The sequence below is a fragment of the Cuculus canorus genome, chromosome 26 (assembly GCF_017976375.1).
Source record: "Cuculus canorus isolate bCucCan1 chromosome 26, bCucCan1.pri, whole genome shotgun sequence".
NCBI classification, from domain to species: Eukaryota; Metazoa; Chordata; class Aves; order Cuculiformes; family Cuculidae; genus Cuculus; species Cuculus canorus.
Genome location: NC_071426.1, coordinates 3,012,971 through 3,038,754, shown reverse-complemented (window position 1 = coordinate 3,038,754; position 25,784 = coordinate 3,012,971). Strand labels below are relative to the sequence as shown.

The following is a 25,784-nucleotide window of genomic DNA, read 5'->3' as shown; positions in this document are numbered from 1 at the left end:
ACGCTCTTTTTTTACTGGTTCACTCATAAAAACTACATTTATTTTAAAAAGGTATTTACAAACTTTACAATAGTTAATACATTTTAAAAAACACAAAAATTTATACACCTCGCTTTACAGACAGTGAATCACACAGCATTTCCCCAGAAAGATCCCTTTCCCAAGCCCAGCTCCTTCTTCGGAGCCAGCTTAAAAAGTGTATTTTTTTTCCTGATTCAATTGCAGGGGACTAAAAGAAAGAGGAAAAAAGGTATTTGCAGTCTGCAGAGATGGGGTTTAGAGTTAAACCATCACATTCAGGATCTCAAAACGCTCACAAAACCACGTTACACAACATCCACAATGTCCTGAATTCAGGACAAACACGTCCCAAGGTTTATCACATCAAACCTTTGTCATACCAACAAAGAAAAACTAAATCGATTCAAGCCCATACACACTGCAGTTGAATTTCAGAGCTGCTGAGGACCTGCACCTCTGTTTAAAAGACACAAAACCTGCAGACCAGGCGTGTGAAAAACAGGTTTAAAGTATACAGCCCTGCACGGCCAAGGATTTTAATGCCTCAAATTGGAACAGTCCAACCAATACGGCATAACCAGAGGCTTTTCGCCTTTTGTTAAGCTCCTCTACGCTCTCTACGTCCTTTAATGTTAATAGAAGCAGAATCAGGGGAACTTCATGCGCTTTTGCATGGCAGAAAAGGGTTTTTTCAATCAATGAAATCCCATTATTTCCTTTTTCTTTCTGATGTAGTCGTAGGAAAAGCTCAATTTGCTTTTGTCTGGCAGAAAAGGGGCTTTTCAATCAATGAAATCGTATTATTTACTCTTTCTTTCCGATGTAGTCGTAGGAAAAGCTCACCCTGCTTTACTACATAATTCTGTCTGCAACAGCGAATGTAAACCAGAGAACTTTTTAATGAGAAGAAAGTAGCAGTGATGGGTCAAGGAATGTTTTCACTATAAAAATAAGATAGCAGTTAAATTACAGACACCTTGAACTTATTATTTCCATTTACAGTTACAAAAATAAATAAAAGAGAGAAAATCTGAGCCATTATCACAAGCCTAAGTCACTGTTAATCTGTGGAACACAGTGGGCTGCAGAGTGTGATGGTTATTAGACAGATGCAGGTTCTCAAAACCCACTGTATATACATTACAGTATTTTCTGTCATTGCAGATCAGAGCCGTTCTCACTGGAATCGCTGTCCTTTCCTAATCCAATAATCCACCGAAATGGAAAGCTGTCTGCTTCTCTCTTCCCCTGATGCGGATTTAAAGCCTGTAACATTTTTAAAGGAATTTATCACAGTGTGACAAATTTTAATTAAAAGCTCCAGAAAACAAGTGTCGAGCGTATTTCTCCAAAGGAAATAAAAAAACCCTCTAAGATTCGGAATTTAACACTAGCTTTGAACAGCACGGCCGTGAAATAGGATTAGATTTTGTCTTCTCTGCAGACTGGATATTCAGCTTGGAGATTTGTTTTATTCAAAACTAGGAACTGGGTAGAAACACCACAGTTTGTTTTCATTTCTAGTCCAGAGATAACATCATTATGGGCTCTCCTACTCTCATTTTCAACTCTCCAGTTTAAAAGACCTTAGATGACATTTCCCAAAGCATCTAATGAACACGGAAAGATGATTCTCACTTGGAAAAGTCAGCAGTGAGATCTTAAATTGACTCTGAAAATCCAATCTCGGAACTTAAGTCAAGTAGGTACCATAGCAAAGAGCCGAACACTTAAAATCAAGGGTCTGTTGGGATTTCTCATGAGTGTGGGCACTTAATTCCACTTAATTAAAATCAGTCAGGCTCCAGGCTTATTCGCACTTAAATACCCAACTGCCTTTAAAAATGTGACATTTAGAAGACGATGCTTCTTTCTACAGCTGGCACAAAGCCCTAAACTGTTCAGGCACAGTGCAGAAATGCTTTCTTGTACCTCTACAAAAACGATGCTGAATTATATCAGCTGAGAACATAACTCCTCAGACACCACGTCCAGAGTTCTTGAAGAAAACGGAGCGCCTGTTGGTGAGCAAGAAGGGAAAGCGAGAAGAGTTTACAGCACTTTAGACTCTAGGACAAATAAATAAGAAAGAAAAAAACCCTCAGACTTTAACTCCTTTCTGGCATAGAAAATTGGCCAAAGCAAACACCCAAAGTAATATTGGGAAGGGAAATCTTCCTCTGTGCTCCTTAGGCCATTCCTTTTCTCCAGCGAGGGTAATGCCTGAGCTCCAACAGCTTCCAACCAGCCAGGCAACAAAAGGAGAAGGAAGAAAAGCCAGAACGCCGCGGATAGCACATGGATAAACTCTAAGGAATCTGCCAGGTGAGACAGTGCAATTGCAAGGCAGGAGAATAATCTCTTTGCTGCTTTTTAAGGAGTTGGTAAAAGCCAAAGATAATATAAATAAAATGCCTGTTTCAGCCGCTGCTCCAATTCCACCGGGATGGGGCTCAGCCACTACCCTGCTCGCTCTCCCAGCGACTCGGGCATCTGGCTAGCTCAGATCTTAGCACCTAGGATGAGGATAAAGGAAAGAAAGCAACAGCTCATATTCCTAATGACTGGCAGCCACAGAATCCAAGGAATGAAAGGCAAGGAGAGGTTAATTAACCACTTACGTGCTAAGTAGATACATCTAAGAGTTCAGGTTATCAAAGCAGATCAAACAGGTAGGGAAATAAGACTCAAAAGTGACTTGGAACCAAAATATCCAAACCAAATAGCTGGTTTGTCTACCCACAATAGACAAATTATTAGCTGGGATCCCTGCAAAGCCTCCTTTGTTTTTGCTGACTTCCCAAAGGAGTTGAAAGCAAACCTGCTCTGGAAAGGAAATGCACCCAAGAAGGAAGGAACAGGCAGATGTGGAAGGGGGAAAGGCACTGAATTAACAATAGGCGGTATTAATACAGACTTCTCTACAATTCAGACCACATCCTGCTCTTCTGCCTAAAGCAACGTTCTCAGCAAGCACAAAAAAGTTCTTGTTCGAGTGAGGAGTTTCAGAGGATCCTTTAGTTCACGTGTGCAGCTGAAGGAAGACAGTGGTTAGAAGCGGAGGAAGAAGTAGACAGAAAATGAAAGACAAGAAAACCCTGTGGTTTTCAAGTCAAGCAGCATCTATGTCCACGGACATACCGTGGAGCTGACAAGCCCTACAATGCACCAGAGAGAGAGGGTGAACCATGGTCAAGTTGTCCAGAAAGGTTTCAGATGTCCCTGGAGAAGGCAGCAGCCCGGCAGACAGCTGTATAACGGGGCTGCGGGGGATGTGATGTGACTGCAGCGCAGCTTCTGAAGTGCCTCCAACCTGTTTTGTGATGTGAATCCGATATGACCCTTCGGTGGAAGCAATCTGTTTGAGAGCACCATGCAGGCAGCAAAGGAAACGCAGCTTCCGCGCGGTTTCTTTATCTGGAGTCACACTGAAGCGAAAGGAAAGTATAAAAGCAAAAGAAAGGAGTGCTTCAGCCTGAACAAAAACACCCTGGGGATTCATCGGGTGTGTTTTTCCCCGAAAAAGACTTTGCTGAGAAAACTTTCATTAATGAACTTCAACTTTGCAGTGAAGTACTGAAACCCATGTAAGGTTCAAGCAGCAAAACAGTGCAGTGCCTGCAGAAAACCCCAACCCAAGAGGATTTGTATTTACTCGGGTGATCAGCAGGTTCTCCCCAGCTTCTACCAGCTAATCGGAAGCTAAATCACAATTAACAAGCAAAATTATCTCCCAAAGAGAGCGAGCCCACGCTGGAATCTTCATCGATAGGGATGACAAATAAGTAGGCTGTGAGCTGTAAGTAACCACCCAAAGCTTTGGATAGGTTTGTGTATGGATCCAAATTCCTCAGCCCATCCCTCTTTAAAGAAACTTTGAGCCTTCAAAGTTTGAATCTGAACTTTGCAGGCAAACTCCCAAGTTCCATAGTGAAAGGGAACAACAGCGAGGAGTGATTTTTCATCTTTCCTTGGAAAACAGCAGCGAAAAATAGCAGCCACGACAAAAGGCGTGTTATAAACAGGCCAGGCAGAGGCAGAACAGCACGGCAAAACATCCAGCCTAGATGCAAGAAGAGATTAATTCCTTACAAATCAAGAGACCCCCAAAACCTCACTGGGTTTGCCGCAGTGGGGAACGGGACACCAACAGGCAGCTCCAACTGTATAGGATGTATAAAGAAAGTTTAAGTTGAGTTTTACACAAAAACAGTGAAATTCTTCAAAATACATTAGTTCTGACAGGCAGTTTAGGGAAATCCTGCTCCACACGGCAGAAAAAGAGCTGGCAGAACTACCTTTGGAGGCATCTACATCTCCTAAGAGTAGAAAAACACTGTAAAAGAAGTTTAAACTGCATCGTCTTACTGCACAAACTCCCTGTCACCACCTCAGGGCGAGGAGCTTTCAGACAAGCAGCCCTGCAAGACGCAAAACGGATGTACCAACATGAAGAGTATTAACCACAAATGGCGATGTCCTTGTTTTTAGCAGCAAGATTCCAGTGGCAGCTCAGGAATGCTGTGTCTTAAGGTCAGACTGGTCCATAAATAACAATATTTGTGCTGAATTTTTGGTCACTATGCAACTCTAAGGCCAGGCTATTCTAACAGCCGCCTTCTGCATGGATCCCGTGAATTTAAAACCACTAAACTCTTAAGATCGTGTCATTTTTTCTCTACACAAATAGAAATGATGCTGACATACAGACAGAGCAGTGAATAAATAACTAGAGGGAAAAATAAATAGCCCAACCTCAGAGGAAAGAAAAGCTGCAGAGAGGTGGAGTAATCCAAGGAATGGATTAATTAGGTGGTTAATTGCCAAGTCTTTCCCGTGCTCCCAGATGTAAATAGCTCCTTAAGGTCTAGTGGCTGTTAAAAACTCAGATCAAGGGAGGTTATAAACTAAAGTGCAAGAAAAAGAAGAGGATGAGAATTATTTGTATTTGTGAATCTGCCCAGTCGAAGTAAAGGTTACAGCAACTCTCAGACCTTGTTTCCAAGGATTTATAACTACTTTTACATCCTTTCCAACTTGCTGGTACCAGGACAGTGCTGGTATCAATGCAGCTTCTATTCTTCTCCCATATCCACAGAAGTAACTTTTTACACCCTATTAAAAAGCACAAGGATGAAATAATTGTACTGAGTCCCTGATGCAAGCACAAACCAAGTAGGTAACGTAATTCAGGGAGGATTATCAACTGCTCTGTAGTGTTAAAACCAGAATCAACAGTGAAATCATGACAAAGTACTGGTGAACCTGAACTCTCCGTTGGGAGTGAGAAACTGCCACTACTCGAGTAGAGATGTGTAAGGCAAAACGTCTGCACTTCATCTTAAATATATATGATGAGTAGGAGAAAAAAAGGCTTCTTATTCTGCTCGCAACGCCCAGGTCTCTGCCTGCAATCAAGAATCTTAGGAGACTGCATATCACACACTGGCACCTGACATCTTGGAAGCTGATGTTTCACAGCTTAAGATGGTTGTGAGACGTTTCCGTTGGTGCACGTCAGGGTTTGGTTGCACCACCGGGACCGAAGGAGGGATTCGTGCATCAATAAGGCTGCAAGGATGAAATGAGCTTGGCTGAAAATACTGTAAGGACACATCTTGGACTGGTATGGCTCACCTTCCTTCAAACACTGGTGCAAATCACTACCGTCACCAATTTCCACCAGGAATGAGCTGCTGAAATGGCATCAGTGAAAAGCCTCAGGGCGGACAGGACTAAAGACAGACAAGAATTCCAGTAGGGCAACTTCTGCTATGTCATTAGTGTCTCTGTACTGGAAAGGTAAACCAGAGGTTGGTAATACACAGTCACAATAACAGTTCCTTTTGGTGTTTCCTGAAGAAAACTCCATGGGGAGTGAAAGGAATGGCAGATGAGATCTCTAGTCTTTCATGTTAGAGAGACCCAGAATGTCAGTAGAAAGAAAGCAGCCGCTTCACTCTAGGCGCTCGTAGGACACCAGCAAGTGATGGTTCTCACTGCAACCCTTGCTCTGAAGAGACAACGCTGGATTTTCTGGTTTTTGGGGGTGGAGGGGGAGGTTTGGCTTCACGTCTGCTGGGTAGCGGTGGGGCAATCTGAGAAGATACAACAAAAACACACAGGAAACCAAATCATTACTGGCAAGTTAAGACACTTTGCTTTGTGAAACAAGAAAACCAGAAGATCCTGTACTACTTGATGCTTCTTTACGGACCAACTCTTCGAGCTCCTCCCCTCATTACTATATGCAATCGATGACGGGGGCAAACAAGGACACATCCCCAGGAGATAAGAGAAGCAGACACGTTTTAGTTGGTAGAATATGCCATCCTGGCACAGGAGCTCATAGGGCGTCTCTTGTTCTTGCAGAAAGCTGCACTAGTGGGGCCTTTCAGGTTGGCTCTCTGCTTGGTTTAAGGTTTATTCTGTAAACAAATGAGATGTGAAAGGCCTGGAGAACGTGAAGCTTGTGTGGTTCACCACTTCCTTAGCTAAAATGTCCTATTTTAACCGGAGGGGGACAGAGTCAACGTTACAACAAGAACAACGGAACAAAACACCTCAGAAGATACTTTTACAACCTCTCTTTAAAGCCCTTCAAATCCTTTTCGTTTGACTTTAAGCCAAGGTCAATGTTGCAAGCCAGGACATGTTAGTAATTAGTTTTCTTACAAGACTCAAGGGAAGGAGGATTTTTTATTAATCCTCTTCAACCTGTGACTCCCACAGCATCCCTGGAGCTGGTGTTTTCCGCTATTCACAGCACCTATAGCAGCTCCACTGCCCCTTTGCAGAAGTACAGTCAGTTCTGACCAAACGAAGGGTGAAGAAGAAAACCTCCTATTGATCGCAAGCTCCAAGGCTTTATCAGAGAATCACAGAATAGTTTGGGTTGAAAAGGACCTCAAAGATCATCCAATTCCACCCCTCCTGCCATGGGCAGGGACATTTCACTGGATCAGGCTGCCCAAGGCCCATCCAACCTGGCCTTGAACACCTCCAGGGATGGGGCAGCCATAACTTCTCTGGGCAACCTATTCCAGTGCCTCACCGCTCTCATGGTGAAGAAATTCTTCCTTATATCAAGCCTAAATCTGCCCCTCTCCAGTTTATATCTGTTCCTCCATGTCCTATCACCACACGCCTTTACGCATAGTCCCCTTCCAGATTTCTTGCAGGCCCACTTCAGGTACTGGAAATGTCATTAGAAGGTCTCCTCGGAGCCTTCTCTTCTCCAGGCTGAACAACCCCAACTCTCTCAGCCTGTCCTCGTATGGGAGGTGCTCCAGCCCTCCGATCATCCTCGTAGCCTCCTCTGGTCCAGTTCCAACAGCTCCATCTCCTTTTTACGTTGAGATTCCAGAACTGGGCACAACACTCCAGGTGAGGTCTCCCAAGAGAGGAATAGAGGGGCATAGAATTAAGTGATCTCCTGTTACGTTGTCTCCCCGTGCTGTCAGAAGCAACGTACTTGAAGCGTAACCACTCTTTGAATTCTTTTTGGTCAAAATCTCAGTTCCTCCCACTAAGGTCCTTATAAACCCTCTTTGCAATCTGGACCAGTGGAAACATCCATCCTCACACAGTTACAGGAGTTCTGTAGCTGCGCACTGATAACAGTTGCGGTCTCGTACCAGAAGCACCTGGATTTCAGAGGCAGATGAAATGATTTTGACACTGCGACCAGAGTATTGGCACATTAAGCATCCGCAAGCCATTTGGAATCCCATAGTATAAGAGGAACAGTAGTGATATAGCATAAATAGTGGCTGAGAGAGTTGGGCTTGTTCAGTGTGGAGAAGAGAAGGCTCCAAGGAGATCTTAGAGTGAACTTCAAGTACCTGAAAGGGCTACAAGAAACCTGGGGAGGGACTATTCATAAAGGCTTGTGGGGATACAACGAGGGGCAATGGGTATAAACTGGAGAGGGGCAGATTTAGACTTGATAGAAGGAAGAATTTCTTCACGACGAGGGTGGTGAGGCCCTGGAACAGGTTTCCCAGGGAAGCTGTGGCTGCCCCATCCCTGGAGGTGTTCAAGGCCAGGTTGGATGGGTCTTGGGCAGCCTGAGCCAGTGGGAGGTGTCCCTGCCCATGGCAGGGGTTGGATGGGCTTTAAGGTCCCTTCCAAACCAAACTATTCTATGATTCTATGACGTTCCTAGAAAGAAACCAACTTCAAGATGTTGAAAAGCCAGCTGCAGCTAAGATGGCGATGTGATACAGGCTGTTTCAAGTGACTAAAGAGGCAAACTTAGATTCTTTTGAGCTGAGGACTCAGTTAGACATTTATCAGTTCTGATAATGTCTGTTTTTTTCCTCCCTTCTCTTCCAGGATCACTGTGCTTGTTTGTTTTCAATCCATCTTCCCACCGCCCCAATTTGCCTACCCAACAACAACACAACTCCCACTTTTTCAAACAACAGAGGATCGCATTTGATAGCTGCCTCTTGAAGCGCAAAACCTTTGGATTCCTTTGTGGTTTCAGGGAGTGTACCAGTAAACTGATTAGACAAGTTTCAAGCAGCACCACCCTAGAAGCAGCTCGGAAAATTCCGCTGGTGTCTCTTTCTCAAAAGCTGTTTTCCAAAAAGCCGTCAGCTCGCATTTCCTTACCTCCCCAGAATTCCGAGGGTTGCTATTCTCATAGGGTTTGCTCTTGGGGGGAGGTGGAGGCGGGGTGCTCGCTAAGCCAGCAGTTGCCAATCCATCGGCTTGCAACGAGGGAAAACCTAGAAGCAACAACAATAAGAAAAGACATTAAAGTAGGCAGAAAACATCCTGTAGTGACAGGATGAGGAGAAATAGTTCGAAGCTGAAAGAGGGGAGATTGAGATGAGATCTCAGGGAGAAATGTTTTGCTGTGAGGGTGGGGAGGCCCTGGAACAGGTTGCCCAGAGCAGTGGTGGCTGCCCCATCCCTGGAGATGTTCCAGGCCAGGTTGGATGGAACTTGGAGCCCCTGATCCAGTGGGAGGTGTCCTTGTCCATGGCAGGGGTAGAACCGGATGGGCTTTGAGGTCCCTTCCAACTCAACCCATTCTATGATTATAAAAAGAACGGGAAAAGGGATTGACCGAGTGGAATTTTAAGGGAGATTCACTTAATCTCTTATCCTTCCGATCTGCTAAGTCCTCTGTTTTAGTGGCTAAACCTGAGCGGATATGTCAAAGTAGAACTACAGCTGTAGGTCCCTTAAGTTCAAAATGCCCAGAAGAGTTCTATCTTCGTCAAACGAATCTAAGTTTACGTGAATAATGCATGTCTGAGAGAACAGAAAATGGAATCCATTATCACATCTGCAATGTTCACTGGAGTTTCCTTTCAGCCTCGTCTTCAACCTGAGAAATCAGTTTAATTTTAACTTGATGGAGTAGATAAGTGCTCAAACTTCAGAAGAATTCCTGGGAAGCTGTCCTGCTGCAGATGTCAATTAAAACCGCTTGCTAAGTGGAAGAGTGAGGATTCACATTCCTTTCACAGGTCTTTCTTTGGTAGTGTCTCTGCATTTGGTTGTGTTGTTCCCCCCCAAACGTGTATTTTTCATTCTAATCCTCTCACAATAGTTTCATGCTGGTTTAGAGCATCATCTACACTGGATTCTGAGTTTATATACTACATATGAACTTCTGCTCCTTTATAAAGAAAGCAGTAGAGTGAGAAACGCAACAGCAAGCAAGGAAGTTGTCAGTGATGCCACGACAGCTATATTTTCACCTTAGCAGTATTTATATGCTACTTCAGAGTTAACTAAGGAGCTTAACAGATACGCAGGGAAGGCAACTACACACATTATTATTTTTGCTAATTCTAGAAGAAAAGTTCCGTCTCTTTCAAGTATAACATTTATTGGCCGAGTTTCCAAGCTGCAGAGGAACTGCTCCTAAAACTTTTTTTCCACGTGATGGGAGTTATTGTTCATTAATCAACAAAGCCTTCAGGCCATACAGCTGACCAGGAATACTGTGCTGGATTCATAGAATCATAGAAAGGTTTGGGTTGGAAGGGACTTCAAAGCCCACCCAGTTCTAACCCTGCCAAAGGCAGGGACACCTCACACTGGATCAGGGGCTCCAAGCCCCATCCAACCTGGCCTGGAACCCCTCCAGGGATGGGGCAGCCACCACTGCTCTGGACAACCTGTTCCTTTCTTTTTCACCACTCTCAAAGTGAAGAAATTCATCCTTATGTCCAGTCTAAATCTGCCCCTCTCCAGTTTATACCCATTCCCCCTCATCCTATCCCCACAAGCCTTTGTGAACAGCCCCTCCCCAGCTTTCCTGTAGCCCTTTCAGGTACTTGAAGGTCACTCTAAGGTCTCCTTGGAGCCTTCTCTTCTCCAGGCTGAACAACCCCAACTCTCTCAGCCTGTCCTCGTATGGGAGGTGCTCCAGCCCTCTGATCACCCTTGTAGCCTCCTCTGGACTCATTCCAACAGCTCCATAACCTTCTTACGCTGAGGATTCCATAACTAGACACAATACTCCAGATGAGATCTCCCAAGAGAGGAATTGAGGGGCAGAATCCCCTCCCTCGCCCTGCTGGCCACACTTCTTTGGATGCGGCCCAGGACATGGTTGGTTTCTGGGCTGTGAGCGCACATTGCCGGCACAGGTTGGATGGGCCTTGGGCAGCGTGATCTAGTGGGACTCGTCCCTGCCCATGGCAGGAGGGTTGGAATTAGATGACCTTAAAGGTCCCTTCCAACCCAAACTATACTATGATTCCATGAATCTAATTCCAACTACTGCTATGTCTCTGAAGGACGTAGCAGTTGCCTGGTAACACAACTTACTTTGAGTTCTTGGGGTTTTGGGAGTGATGGGTGGTGGGCTGCGAGACGCTGATTGCTGGAGTGATGAACTCTGAAGTAAAGTCAGTCTGTTGTCTCCTAACTGAAGACTCTTTGGCCTTTGTGCTTTTCCTGATGTGCCCTGGTCGAAACAAAGAGTAAAAAGAATCAGAAGTCAGCAGGGCTGCTGCCCACGCATCGGAGAATCAAAGCTGTCAGAAAGGCAGCAACGTGCTCCAGAAAAGCCGTGCGGAAGAGAGAAAGGTGCATTCAGGTGAAACATGGGAGCGAAGCCGCTGCACTGGTTAAGCCATGTCAAAAGGCATAAGCTGTGCTCCTATGACACATTCCGTTTTCTGTGGGACTTCACTAACTGGATAGCAATAGTAAACTGATTTAACGACCGCAGGACATTAAGAAAGAAAGAAAAGCTGAAAAACTGCTGCATTTGACTAGCATTTCGAATTTTTGGGGAAAAATGTCTTTCCAGAAAGAAATTAAGACGAAGTTCTGGGTGCAAGTCAGGACTGTGAGTATCACCCAGCTCCTCAGGGCTGTGAAACAAGTTCGCCTGAGGCTTTACAGAGCAAATCCCTTGCATGGGGGACTCAAGAGATGTTATTTCAGTTCCTTCCAGCGTCATATCCGCGGTGTTCTTCACTCAACTCACGAGCCCTTCTAAATACGGTCCTAAGAGTCTAGTGCATGAATATTACGGTCCTTTTAAACGTTAGTTTATCTCCTTACAGTAAAGACTGTAACTTATACGTGTAATTAAACTCACTGGGCTCTTTTAGAGACCAGTTCTCCATCAATAAGCAGCTTATTTCCCACGGTGCAGAAGGGACCACACATTGGGGTGCAGCATATATAAAACCTGTAAAGACCAAAGCTGCTGGACACACAGCAAGCCTTTGGTTCTCTCTGGCTTCCTAGCTCCTAAACAGCTTAGTCAAGAGCCGCATAAAATCAGTCTGTTCAATTCTCGTGCTGCACTACGCAGCTTTGGAACAGAGCAGCTATAAAAACAGCTTTCTCTGTACTTTGCAATGTCCCTTAGCATGAATATAACCCTTAACCGCTCTCTTGCTTCAGTAAGCTGAGCACATGTGTAATTTGCCCTCGGAGATCTCATGGGAGAAGGGAGGGCGAGTGTTCTGGTTTGCATCTCTCAGCTCTCTGCACTGCAAAGTCTTGGACAGACATGCTGACCATCCTAGCAAACCAGCTTTCTCCTAGATCTTCTCCTTCTACTTTGACTTAATAAAGCGATCAGCAGCCGACAACCCAGTTTGTAAGTTAAGCCCACTGAATTCATTGGCAGCTCTCCTAGAGATGGAGGCCAAGCATTCCAAATCACTGATATTTACAGCCTCACATTTTCCTCCGGACTGGAAAGCCTCTTGGTACCAAACGACATGATTCTAGAACCACAGTGCTCCTTTTAATAAACATTCTGCAGACTCCAAGTGCAGGCAGCATCCCTCAGATCTGATGAGAATTCCTGAACACATAGCAGCATAACCTGCTCCTGCCAGACTCAGCAGCGATCTTGGGAGGGAGAGGGAAATAGAAAAGCTCATGTTTTCTCATTATTTACACAGCCTGTGTTAAGTCAAATTAACATCACTGAGTCACCAGCTTAAACACTTGGGTGCCTAATTTTCATGTACTCCTGGTGTAACGCAGTCTTAGCACAAATCAGGGTGTTACTCCAAGGTCACACAGCTCTACTTTTGGGCTGAAGCTTACCTGTTTGTATTAGGTGATCATTCTAAACCCCACCGTCAACCTGAAGCCTAACACTCTCCACTGTATGCCTCGTTACAACACTCCTGTGCGGGCATAAATTCTCTTTTAATTCCTCTTTTGCAAAGAATTTGCTCAAGGAGTAAACATTCCTGCCCCGCACGGAGGTCCAGAGCAGAGTATAGATAGGAAAAAACAGTTTTTCAAAGTCCCAAGCTGGTGACCTAACTACCAGCCCATCTTTTTTTTCAGCTCCTTAAGTCTATCGAACTGATCTTCACCCTGCAGAACATTTGATTTGTGCAGTGATGCTGGCCGATAGCGGTTGAACATCTGGCTCGCCAGCTGGATTGCTGAGTGGGTTGGTGCTATCTGCTTGCTCCAACAAAACCAGAACAATCCTACGTGGTGCCGAGTGCCTCACGCAGTCCTCTGCTCCTACAAGGAATGAGGGCACCGAGCACCTAGATGAAACAGCAGTGCCTCAGGCTTTCAGTCTGCACCTTAAGCCAAGCTGCAGTTCAGTCCGTGACACAAATTTTCCAAATAAAAAAAAGCAGGAATTACTCAGATGACCAAGACTTTCGGTATTTGAACCCCTCCCACTATTTAATGAAGTTCCCAATGACAGGCATGGCTGAAATCACTGGAAACATTAAAATCTCCTGCTGTTATTATCGCAGTTATAATGCCTTTCAGATTTATTTTACCATTTTGGAGGTCAGTTCCATTTCTGGCTCCTTCTCCACAATAACCTGAGACTTGCTAATACTCCAGTCCTTCCGCTTGAGTTTGCTAATCCGGTTATCACCATCATCTTTCATGGGTAGTTCCTCGGTTCTGGAAGCTGTCGATATTCTTCTCTCCAAGAGAGGCTCCAGAATAGATCTGTGGCCCAAAGCGAGTGAAAAAACATGAAACTTTAGTCCATCAGACATTCAAAGTACTGTCTGTTAAAAAGCTGTGCTCTCGAGGTTTGCATAAGAGATCCAGTGGGAGGTCGGAACTGGATGGGCTTTGACAGCCCCTCTGGCCCAAATCTGAGTTATAACCACAGAATTTTCAATGCCATTCGTACTCCTAAGCTACCCCAGCGATTTTAAGCCTTAGGTACAAGATAAAGCGTGATGTCCTCGCACAAGGAGGCAGACTTGGCACCTGAATCCAAGCACGGAGTCTGCTGTGACCTTGAGCAGTCACCAAGACTGCCTGATTATCACAGAGTAAACTGCGTGTGCCCAGAAGTAAGATCAGGGAATGTTTCCCTGTGTGGCAGCTCCTTTTAATGCCATGTAGGAAGCTGCAAATAGGGAGATGTACAAGCGGTACAAGTACCATACGACTACGCACAACTTCGCAGCCCACATCAAACTAAATCACCTTGTAGTATCTTACACCTCTGTTTTCCAGCATTCCTGGGAAACATAAATAGCGAGCACGTGAAATACATTGCCTCCAGCCCTCTTCTCCATCGTGCACGGAACTGGGACTCCAGAGACAGACAGTCAGGGGCTCAATTACCAGAACTATTCCTATCTGCGCTTCAAACTCCCTATCTGTAAAATGGAATAAAAACACTGGCCTCCATTTAGGCTCTAAATGCAGTGGTCTTACTATTGTCCGTGGAATAAATCTTCATTTTAAGAGTAACTAATCCCCTCCAGGGCATATTCCCACTCTCATAAATCACACGAAAAAGGCTGATTACTAACCCGTCTGAGCCTGGTCTGGAGGAAGTGCTATCAGATGACGTGGAAGATGTTGAGACCACAGAAGATGCCACGGATGTGACAGAGAGCCGTCTCAGCGTGGAAGACATGATATAAGGCAATACAACGGAGCCTGACCTGCTCTGTTTCCTTTCAGTGAGAGAAGGAGGCTGCAGACAAACACGCTTGTGGTAAGTCATGTAACACCAACTCAAAAAGGGAAAGGGCAAAGTTATGTTTCTTTAAGGCAAAAGCCTACAAACCTGGGTACGCTTACCAAGGTTATCACACCGTACTGCTTCTCCACCTTCTTCTTCAGCTCTTTGAAACAGGTCGTTAGCCTCTCATGCAGAGGCTTCAGCTGTTCCGTCAGCTTCTGACCATGGATCCTAATCCCTTCTGCCAACAACGGCATCTGAGAAGAAGCAAAAAATGAAGCTGCAAAAAGACAAATCAGCTCTCCTCTTCCGGGAAGGTATTTTTTAATGCATGTTACGCGTGTCAAATACACTCAAAGAACTTAAATCAATGTGTTTTAAGTTCGCAGAGGCAAACAAAGCATTCATACAGTAAGGAAGCCCAGCTGCTGACTCGTAACTCTGACACTGTAGTGACTTGATTGATTGTTAGAGCTCCACGCGGTCAAGAAACATAAATACTTTCTCCACCTATACCTATAGAATAGTTTGAGTTGGGAGGGACCTTAAAGATCATCCAGTTCCAACTTTCCTGCCATGGGCAGGAACACCTCCCACTGGATGAGGGGCTCCAACCCCCATCCAACCTGGCCTTGAACACCTCCAGGGATGGGGCAGCGACAACTTCCTTGGACAACCTGTTCCAGAGCCTCACCACTCTCACGGTTCTCTTTGCCACATTGATTCCATATTCTGCTGCAGAAAACAGAGCATGCCAGGTGTTGGAACATTACTTCTTGGCCTTCAAAACTGCATGACCATGAAGCAGCTTTAACCGGGCTCTGTTGTGTGGAGATATGTAAACACTGGTCTGCAGAGGTGGAATTTGAATTACAAGAAAACAGCGCAACCTTTCATTGTTATGCAGGTCAAAATAAATGACTTTCAATGGTCAGACTGACAAAACATCAAGTCTAATGATTCCATGAAAAGGTAAGAGATATTTTCTTACATTCATGAGGAAAAAGAAAAATCTATGCCACGCTGCTAAATATTTCCGAATAACTTTTAAGAGCACCAAGAAATACACAGAAACAGTCCAGGTTGCCCAGAGCAGTGGTGGCTGCCCCATCCCTGGAGGGGTTCAAGGCCAGGTTGGATGGGGCTTGGAGCCCCTGAGCCAGTGGGAGGTGTCCCTGCCCATGGCATGGGGTGGGACTGGATGGTCACTGAGGTCCTTCCAATTCACCCCATTCCATGATTCTAGGCCACAATTTTAGAACACAGCAATTTCCTTAAAATAAAACACAATTACACACGTATCCGCATTCTCTCTCCAAAGCAACGATGCCGGACAAGCCACCTGCATGCACACATGCTGCTTCCCAGTCTTTCCCAATATGATACCTGTAGAGCAATCAGTTGCTTAAGCAGTTCAATTTTATCTTGATCTTCAGGATGTTCATGAAGATACTTCTCTGTGAAAAAGGCCTGAAAGTAAAGAGAAAAGCTGCTCTAGATGCTACACTGCTTTCACAGCTAACTCCAAGTACTTTAAAAGCAATTAATTGCATTATTCCTCATAGCAAAGTTTGTTTTTATTATCTCCCTGAAACAAACCTGAGAGATAAAGAACAATTTGTTGAGAACTGGGAAGAAGAGAGAATTATTTGGTAAAGACAACCCCAAATTTTACTATTTTGTCCATGAACGCTGATATGTAAAAAACCAAAATGAATTACTTCATCAGAAGGGTTTTATTAAATTCCAATTCCCTTCTCATAAAACAGTATTGATGGGAACAACTACGGTGACATTACTTGTAGCTCAAATGACAGCAGCAGATCCAGCCCCACGCCAAGAAGCCTCTTTCACTCTTGGCATCCCATGAGTGTCAGGAAGATCTCTTCCAACCCAAACCATTCTCTGATTTTGTAAGGAATGGGAAATGGGTTTGACCAACTGTCAGCCCAACACCACTGCGCTTACTAAATGTATCGTGATTCCTGATCCAAAGAATTTATTTTTTCTTTTTCCTACATCAAATCCTTAATAATTTTTCATTTGATTTTTCAAACACGTCTCTGATGTGTTTCAGCCCTTCTTTAGTTCTCTGTCCCATTAACTGGACCACGTGTACAAGTGTTTACAGCCCTAGTGGCATGATTCCGAAGAAGGCGGATGTCAAGAGGAGGTGAGGTGCGTAGGTCCCAGCGGATTCTTCTTTAAAGTGTTCAATTATTGCAAGAAGAAAGCGCACATTAATAATGCAGATTTCAGTTTTCAGCTACAACGAAACAAATTAAAACTCGAGATTTTATCCACCCACAAAAGCCAAATGTTCTCTACTGATCTCCAGTTGAAATAGGAAAATATGAACCAGAAATGAGTACTTCCAGATGTGGTTACAGATACTTTGTGTTTCCTAGTTTGAACTGCTTTCCCACTTTTGTAATTCTAAACTTTATGTCAACCTTAATTCATAAAATGGGAGGATTTAGGGCCAAATTCTGCCCTGGCAAAGCTTTCAATTCTTTTGGCCTCAGCAGTGAGACCCTAGGTGAATCAGACCCTCTTCCATTTAACTTTTGCACTTCATTTCATGTGGCTGGAACGCATCTGAGAAGAACTAAACGTGTTTTAACACCATCCATTCAGTTTATGGACTTATCTTGTGTGCTGGGAATACCACCATTAGATAATGGGAATAAACAACTCAAGGTAAATATCACAAACAAGAAAGAACATACACTCTTTCAACTGAAGTTCTACTGAATAAACCTGGAGAGGAAACACTGCTTTTTTTTTTTCCTGAAACACATGCTCTGTGCTGCGAGACTCCAAAGACAGATTAGCTGCTGGAAAGAGAAATCCTCATTTGCTTTACTGTTCCATGTTAATACAACAGAGAAACATTAGCATTTTTGGCTTTTCTTTGTTACTTGCACCGTTCGCTGGGCTGACCAAGGACCTCAATGCACCCACAAGGTAGGATCATGTTATTATCACCACTATAAACGAGGCCCAAAAGAGATGGATCATTCATCCGAGGCAACAGACAGCACTAAAACTAAACACTGAAGACATGAGGGTTTTCCACCTTGCGGTTTAGTGGAAATCTTGGTTCTTTTCTCCTCCTCTTTGAGCTCTGAACACACACACACACACACACACACACATAGAGCTACAGAATGCATTATCTCTGAGGAACAGCTGAAAACTGAACTAGAGCCTCCCACGTTTCAATCCAGGGCTTCGACACTGCAGAAGTCAACAGAGAGAGCTACAGATAAATGTGAGAAAGACCTTTTCATAGTTGGTGTATCCCCCCATGACTGCTGGATCCACAATCCCATTCAGGAGCATAGAAAGAGGATGTACAGGAAGACTCCGGTCCCAAACATGCTGTTGGACGATGTTGCTGATCTTCTCATTGGTTAGCTCCATTGTTTCTATGGCGTTCTCCAAGGGGCTGATCTCTTCCTGATGGCAAAAAGAAACAGAATAAACCTTCATTTGCCTCCACTGAATATGAAGTTAAGTAAGTCCTTATATATAAATGGCAGCCCAACAGGTTCCAGCTGAGGATTTTGGACCCCTGTGCTAACTATCTTGTCATTCAGAGATGAATGCAAGAATGATTTACACCTTAAAGGGAAGGAACCACATTTTAGGACTTGGCTGCCGACGGTGGAATACGTTACAGAAGGAATCCCTCCCCTCCAGTAGAACCTGGCTGCCTTGGGTAGAGCTGTCTGCAGGATGGCATAAAAAAGACAAGCACATCAAAGAAGACGCACGTTTGCTTTTATCTGAAGTTATTGGGGTGCCACATCCCACAGCGGAAGGACTAGGAGTTCAACTGTTGCAAGGCTCTACGCCACAAAAGATTGGAGGGGATGAGACCCAACCTGTCTGTGGAACTCACCGTTGTAATCTGTTTGACTTCAAACCACTTGAGGATGCCTGGAAATGAATACGCTGTTGTGTAGGTTGTCCTTTCTATCCACATATTCTAGTCAGAGGAGGAAAAATATCCAAGAAGTAAGGAAAATATCGGTCTTGCAATTCAATTCTCTTCTGGCAGAGCACAGAACCAGGCTGGCAGGATCTAAACAATGACTTTCACCTTCACTAACTAGGATGGAATCTATTTTTTGTTACAAATAATACTATTTAAATGGTATCGGCATTAGCGCAGTGCGCTGTTATCTTCCATAAGGACCAACATTATCCGGACTGTGACTATGGCATATTTACCCAGTGTTAAATGCAACATGCCCAACCACTACATATAAGCACCAGTATGCCTTCCAGGCAGCAAAGAAACACGCTAAGACACTACATCCAAGGCTCATTCACTTTTGCAAGTCTTAGAAACTAGCCTGGATGCTTCCTGGTTGGAGACTGGACTCCTTCAGGATGGCTACATCCATCCACATCTACTGGACACACAGTGTAAGAAGCTGTAGTTAGAAAGGACAATATTCGTGGAGCCTAGATCAGGATTTTGAACATTACAGCATCAGCTATGGTGCCCTTTGACATTATCACAGGAGTTTTATGCAAAGCTTGCAATGCCAAGCCCTTTGCAATGCCAAGCCTTTCACTTTTTCCATAGACAAATTCCCAGGTGGAGGAAAAATATTCTAAGAATGCTGTTCAAAATGTCACCATCAAAATAAATGAATGCATAGAACCATCTTCTCATAGCACAGACCCCCAAGCTAGCTGAGCTACCAAAAGCAAAGAACTCACAGCAAACTCATTGTCTGGATCTTTCTCTCCTTTCCTGACCGGTCGGGAGTGGGTGAACTGCTGCACCTCATTTGCTCTGTAGTAGCTGAAAAGAAGCAGAGAAAATGATGAGCTTTTTCACCTCCTTACGTAAACGTTTTTCTGTTTCTCCTCAAAAACAGCCAAGCTCAAACTGGACCGTGAAACAAATTCACACAGAACACACACGCTTCACCTCGTGCCTAGGCAAGCTGAGAAAAATAGAGAAGAAGGAAAAGAAATTACTTTAAGATCTGCTCAGGAACAGGTTTATCTTTATAATTAGGTGGCAGGTTCATCACAGGCTTCACAATAAAGCATTGCACATCTGAGCAACTATAGTTAAGGACGAAAAAACATAAATCCTTCAGGGAAAACAGGAGAGGGAGAAAAACACCTTCCTTGTTTTCACCAAGTGTCAGACTTCCCAACAATCCCCTGCGCTCTTATCATGTTTGAAGAACAACACTTAGTAGTTCATCAGCAATCACAGGTGTTATATTGCTTCTTGTAGTTTGTACGCTACTCATGAACTGAAAGTGGGAGATGTCCCTGCCCATGGCAGGGGGTTGGAACTGGATGGGCTTTAAGATCTCTTCCAGCCCAAACTATTCTATGATTCTATTTCACTGAGGGTGGTGCTGAACAGTATTTTGAAAGCAAAGGCAAGGTCATTCTGCCCATGTTGAAAAGCCAGCTGGATTCCAGCCAAATCTGAACTCAGACATCCACAGCCACATGAGATCAAGCACTGAGCCCAAGCTAATATATTTTTTCTCTCAAGAGAGCTTATTAGCCCGGGCTTCATGCCATGCTAAGCATGCCGTACAGCTTCTAGTTCAGAAAGCTACCCTGAGACTGGGTACAGCTCAATTAATAGCTCCAGTACACAATTATGAAACAACCAAAGGAAGAATGAGGCGCTTTATCATAAAAGACCAAGGAAACAGATTCTAAGCAGAAGTAAAAAAAGAGCCTGAGACAAAGGAGGTTAAAAAAAAGCATAATAAATAAAAACAAACTACAGAGCCATCAACCTCTGCCTAGTACAACACAGTGGGCTGGGCACTACAATTCCTCTTCTTTTCCGAAGGTGTTTGTAAGAATCCCAGAAGAACCTGTCCCAAATCCAAGCTCTGCAGCTGCTCCCCTTTACAATGGGGCGATGCCAAAGATCCGGAAGCAAACACCCCCAAACTTTTGGAAGAGTTCAGATCTGGATCCAAAATTTTGCAGTTCAGGTTCATCTTGAGCCAAAAAAACATTAGAACAAACACAAACAGATGCAAAGGAAGTAGCTGAAACAAAGCAGCAATAGAAGAGGCATTTTTGATACCAAGTTTGGTCTTGAATGAATTTTAATTTCCTATGTGGATTTAGTGCTTGGCAGGCTTATTGCAGGGGAAGCATCTGGTATCAGTGCTTGAGTTGTGGCTTTGTACACAGACTTTTAAGGCCAAAATGGACCATCAGATTCTCTAGTTTGGCCTTTCTAACATAGGCCAGAAGCCCAGTAACTTGGTTTTTACTGATGTCCACCTTCCATCGCACCACCCCTGGAGGTATGCCCCGTCCCTGGAGGTGCTCAAGGCCAGGTTGGATGGGCCTTGGGCAGCCTGATCCACTGGGAGGTGTCCCTGCCCATGGCAGGGGGTGTGGAACTGGATGATCTTTAAGGTCCCTTCCAACTCAAACTATTCTACGATTCCAGGAGTGCCCTGCTGCTGACTGGAAGACACAAACAAGAATCTGAAGCATCTTCACTGGGTGACACATGCTCACAGGTATAAGAAAGAGGGTCTTAAGCCTGGTGAAGCGTGGTGGGACACAGTTTGGAGTTCCACCAGCAAGAAGAAAAAAAGGGCTGTTCATCCAACAACATATCAATATCATCACTCCACAAAGTGACTTCTAGGGGGGAAAAAACCCAAACTCAGCCACTTCATAAACGCTAGTGAACTGCAAGCGAGAAGAAAGCGTACTTCAACTTTCTTCACACCCCACTTTCACTGCCTGTATTTCACCTCTTTCACTTAAAAACCAAACTGGATCACATGTATACTACAGCACCACCTGCTTGAGGAGGAGGTATCAGGGAGCCTGACCTGCAATCTGTTAAGGTTTCATCCTAACGGCAACTCATTTAACTCTGACAATACCAAGCTATCTTTCTTTTTCAATACATTTAAGTTCACTATTGCAGTTCTGGTCAGTCTTATTTTCACGTCCAGAGCCTTCAAAGTCCCCCTTGAGCAGTAAGTTCTTTGCTCATTAATTGTTTACCAACTTATTCTAGGGAAGAGGCAGATCTTGAATGTGCAAAACCTCTTAGAATCAAAAGATACACTGTTTAGGAGAAGACTTGATGTCTTCTCCCGGAGGAGCAGTGCTGGTCATCTTCTCAGCACTAGGGAACTGGGTCAGCAGCTTCAGGTTGAAGTCCTCCCTGCGTTCATATTCTTTGCCACGGTAGATAAAGATCTTATTCTGTGGGTAGGAGAAGAAAAAGAGAATTAACACAAAACAAATCAATGAGAAAGAGCTTTCCAAACATAGAAGAGTAGCTCGAGAGATCTGGTTTTGATGAAGGGTTGTCTTGTAGCTTAAAAGAGTCAGAACATGTGAGAGAAGAAACAAGCTGAAGGGACAACACAGCAACCTCATATTTATCCTCATGTTTGTCTAAAAAATTCACTGTTCTACATACAGATGTTATTGATCACGTTCACGCTTTCCAGCACTCTAAGAACTCACATTCAACACCTGAAATCTCGGTCAGGGGGACTGATTTCAACTAAGCAAACACGTCCCAGATAATTCTTCAGTGCAGGGAATTGCACGCTCCTTGCCAGACCACTTATGGTACGAAGGACCCCTCTATGCGCAGAGACATGAGTTTTATCCCCTATTCCACTCCTGACCCTTCAGCTGCCACTAAGAACATCGCCAGCGGTGGCAGTTCTGTACTACAACCTCGCACCACGGCCAATTATTTTTCCAGTCTGCCCACCAGGCAGTGGTGGTTTCTGGAAGAGATGGATTCAAAAACACAACCTGGAGGTGAAAGTCTTCTATGCCATTCCACAGTCTTAAGTTAACATCTTTCTTTTTTATGAAGCTTGGCTCCTGTTTAAGGCCAGCGACTTCAAACAACTCCAGTCTGAACATGTAAATGTTCCTTAATTTTAAATAATAGTTGGGAATATTTTCTCGTGTGCTGCACCCTGTCCATCTGACTCACTTTGGCTCGATTCTTGTGTTACAGCTAGCGTAGATCCAGCAGTGCTTAGCAGCGATCCCAAACAGGAAACACCTTTGCATTTTAATTCTCTGTGTGGGACAGACACTCACTAACGTGCTCGAGCATTGAAACGATCCTGAAAATTAAGTTCAGGCTGAAAAGCAACAGGATAAATTCTTTACAAGCTAAACACTTTCTAACGGCAGCAATCGTGTTTCTGAAAAAGCGGATAGAACACAACTACAAAAGGGAGATTCTATTTAAGTCCGTGCAAGAACATCCCAATCATCTAAGAAACTCTTGTGCAACACATGAACTTTATTAAAGCTGTTAACAGAAAAAAGCTACCCTCTTCCTTGTCTGTTTTAATGTGTTGAAATGCTTTGAAATACTTAAAGGATTTAGATCTCTGAGTGTCATTCTACTCTGGTGAGGCCACATCTGGAACACTGCGTCCAGCTCTGGAGCCCCCAGCACAGCAAGGACAAAGACCTGTTGGAGCAAGACCAGAGGAGGCCCCAAAATGACCAAAGGCCTCAAACACTTCCCCTGTGAAGAGAAGATGAGAGTTGGGGTTGTTCATCTTGGAGAAGACTCCAGGGAGACCTTATTATGGCCTTTCAATACTTAAAGAGGGCTTATAAGAAAATGGGGAAAAACATTTTAGCAGGGCCTGTAGAAACAAAACAAGGGGTGATGATTTTAAACTAACAGAAGTTTAAACTAAATATTAGGAAGAATTTTTTTACGCCGAGGGCGGTGAGGCCCTGGCACAGGTTGCCCAGAGAAGTGATAGATGTCCCATCCCTGGAAACATTCCAGGTCAGGTTGGGTGGGGCTCTGAGCAACCTGATCCTGTGGGAGTTGTCTTTGCCCATGGCAGAAGGTGGAAATGGATGTGCTTTGAGGTCCCTTCCAACCTTATTTAAGTTTTAGCTTTTAATGTCCCTGCAAGGGGGTTGGACAGGATGGCCTTCACGATCCCTTCCAACCCAAACCATTCTACAATCCTACAATTCAAAAGAAAAGGAGCGTGATATCAGAATTTTCCTGGAAGCTCTGCCAAAGTTGTAACTGTCAAGGTACCCACCACTCTGGAACTTGAGTGCTGAAGAGTCCTTACCCGGAGAAAAGAGGGGAAGCCTTGGCCGTAGTATCCAACAGCGAAATATTCCGGTTGGGGTCGCATCGCCTTCATAATATTCTCATAAAAAGTAGCTCGTTTTTTCTAAAAAAGAAGAATCCACCAGCATTTTCCCGTTGGAGGATTAAAGAACTCTGCCAGCCTGTAGCTCACATTCCAGTGACAATTCCTGATCTATTAGTACAGAATACTTTCTACAATTGCTTGATACAATATTTTGTACTTATCCATTTACTTGGTTAAATATTTGGTTTCTTTGGGCCAGAATCAACTTCATTTTCTGGTTTGCAGACATGAGAGCAATGCCATGGTTTTTTAGGATTCCAGGAGGACACTTGGAATCCTTAACTATTGCAACACAGATTACAACTAAATATGTTCAGAGACTGAGCAGACAAATGGTGACAAATGTCAGAGAACTGGCAGAAATAAAGCTGGGCAGATGATTCTCATATGAAAGAACATAAAGACCATCTGGTTACATCTTTAACCACTAAAAAACATAATTGGAAACCGAGATGATTCTATAGTTCTGTGTTCATACACAGTAGTTTTATCACAGAAATAACAAGGTGAGGAGATTTACGGAGCCTGAAAATATACCATGCAAATGTTACTTTATTTGATTACCATTAAGAATGCTAAGCATCTACACATGGTATTGTCATGCTAATTACAAGGTCAAACCCACTAAAAATTGATATATAAATATTAAGCTGTACAAAACCCTGGGAGTTAAGTTGGTTTATTTGTCTTGAACTGAAGTGTATTTTGGGCTTATCCTGCTTAACAACATTAATTCAAGCAGTCAGCAGCCTGCTGAAAATGGAGAAAGAAAATCTTACCAGGAGATTACCAAGTCCCTCATAATCAAAGACTTTGTTTTCATACATGTCAGCCAACTCTTTGCTGAGTTGAATGGCTTTTTCCCACATCTCCGTGGAGGGTGAAGGGAGGCAGGCGATGGAGGAAGAGCACAAGTGAAATAAAAGACTCAGTTAAGAGCATTCATTACCAAAGGATAGGTAAACAAAAACTTCAGCCGATTTTAATTCAAGCAGTACTTTAAAGCGCTGCCAACTTTCCCTTAGACTCCACGCTGTACGTTATTTGCAGGAACTATTATAGTCACACAGCTCTTTTGGTTCGTGGATCAGAAAGTGGTTTACAAAGGTTTCTACTGTTACTTCTGATAGGGAAAAGTGAGGCACAAAGAGGTGGAAGGACATGGCCAAACAGCCAATGAGAGATATCTGAGTGATCTCCTTCTACATTGATATTTCATCCCCTGCGTCTCCTTGGGTTTATCTCATTCAGCCCTCATAGAGCCAAAGTGCAACCAAAACAAGTTCAGCATCCGCCGGACAAGCTGTACGTGCCGCAATGCAAAAAAACCTGACACAAGCCACTACCAAGAAAGGCAAACACCTATGGTTTTCTCATCTACCAATATCTTCAACAGGGTTAAATTTTCAGGTAGTCTTCGATTACCAAGGCAATAGAATTATTCAAATACCACCAGGACAAACATACCCAGCTCACGGTCTCTGTTAAAAGGCCAGGCCTAAGCATCAAACTCCTGCTACAGAATTACATCTGCGTTTATCAGAAATGGTTAAAGCAGCCCCTGCCTGCCACGTTCACCACGCCGAGCATTTAGCAGTGAATTTTAGGAGCCCCGCAGAGACTTACTTTGCCCCTGTCGAAGAAGGAGATGATTTCTTGGTAGAGCTTTTCCTTGAGTTCCTGCTGTGAGTAGACATAGTAGCTGTCTCTCTGCAGGAGGTGAGGGACACAGGGCTTCTCGGACCACTAGCAGAGAAGGAAGAAAAGTAAAGTTGAAAGAACTAGAACATTTTCAGATTCACAACTACTTACAGTGGTGTAAGGGTCGGTCAAAAGATCGATTTCTGTCTCAACATTTCTCATCAGGTGCTAAGCCTCAGAAACCACAGACGCAGGCCTTACGACACTGGCCAAAGCTGGTACGCTTTGTAGCTGTCTCCAAGTCCTTACTATTGTGAAAGATCCATCAAGCAAGACAGGACCACAGACCCACAGACTCCCTGCTAACCACTATTGTGAAAGATTCATGAAGCGAAACAGGAAAATTAATGGTGGGACTTACCACAGACCCATACCCCACCAGAGCATGCGCACGGACAAGTTCATCCAAAGTTCAAGGTGATGATGACTATACTAGCCTTCATTGG

The 25,784-nt window shown here is 44.0% G+C and overlaps 1 protein-coding gene across 1 annotated transcript in view; it reads right to left on the bottom strand.

Annotated features, from left to right (window-relative positions):
* Window positions 1–19: 19 nt before the first annotated feature.
* Window positions 20–25,784, bottom strand: part of DOCK5 (dedicator of cytokinesis 5) — an 87,042-nt gene continuing 61,277 nt past the window's right edge. Inside the window, exons 38-52 of the mRNA XM_054049603.1 lie at window positions 25,264–25,383; window positions 24,417–24,506; window positions 23,551–23,655; window positions 21,532–21,673; window positions 19,433–19,514; window positions 19,169–19,253; window positions 18,339–18,425; window positions 17,717–17,893; window positions 15,818–15,901; window positions 14,551–14,688; window positions 14,277–14,443; window positions 13,275–13,452; window positions 10,819–10,957; window positions 8,641–8,756; window positions 20–6,119 (exon numbers count right to left, since the gene is read on the bottom strand). Coding sequence (XP_053905578.1) covers window positions 6,018–6,119; window positions 8,641–8,756; window positions 10,819–10,957; window positions 13,275–13,452; window positions 14,277–14,443; window positions 14,551–14,688; window positions 15,818–15,901; window positions 17,717–17,893; window positions 18,339–18,425; window positions 19,169–19,253; window positions 19,433–19,514; window positions 21,532–21,673; window positions 23,551–23,655; window positions 24,417–24,506; window positions 25,264–25,383 — 1,812 coding nt within the window. The 3' untranslated portion in view covers window positions 20–6,017. The remainder of the gene's footprint in view (window positions 6,120–8,640; window positions 8,757–10,818; window positions 10,958–13,274; window positions 13,453–14,276; window positions 14,444–14,550; window positions 14,689–15,817; window positions 15,902–17,716; window positions 17,894–18,338; window positions 18,426–19,168; window positions 19,254–19,432; window positions 19,515–21,531; window positions 21,674–23,550; window positions 23,656–24,416; window positions 24,507–25,263; window positions 25,384–25,784) is intronic.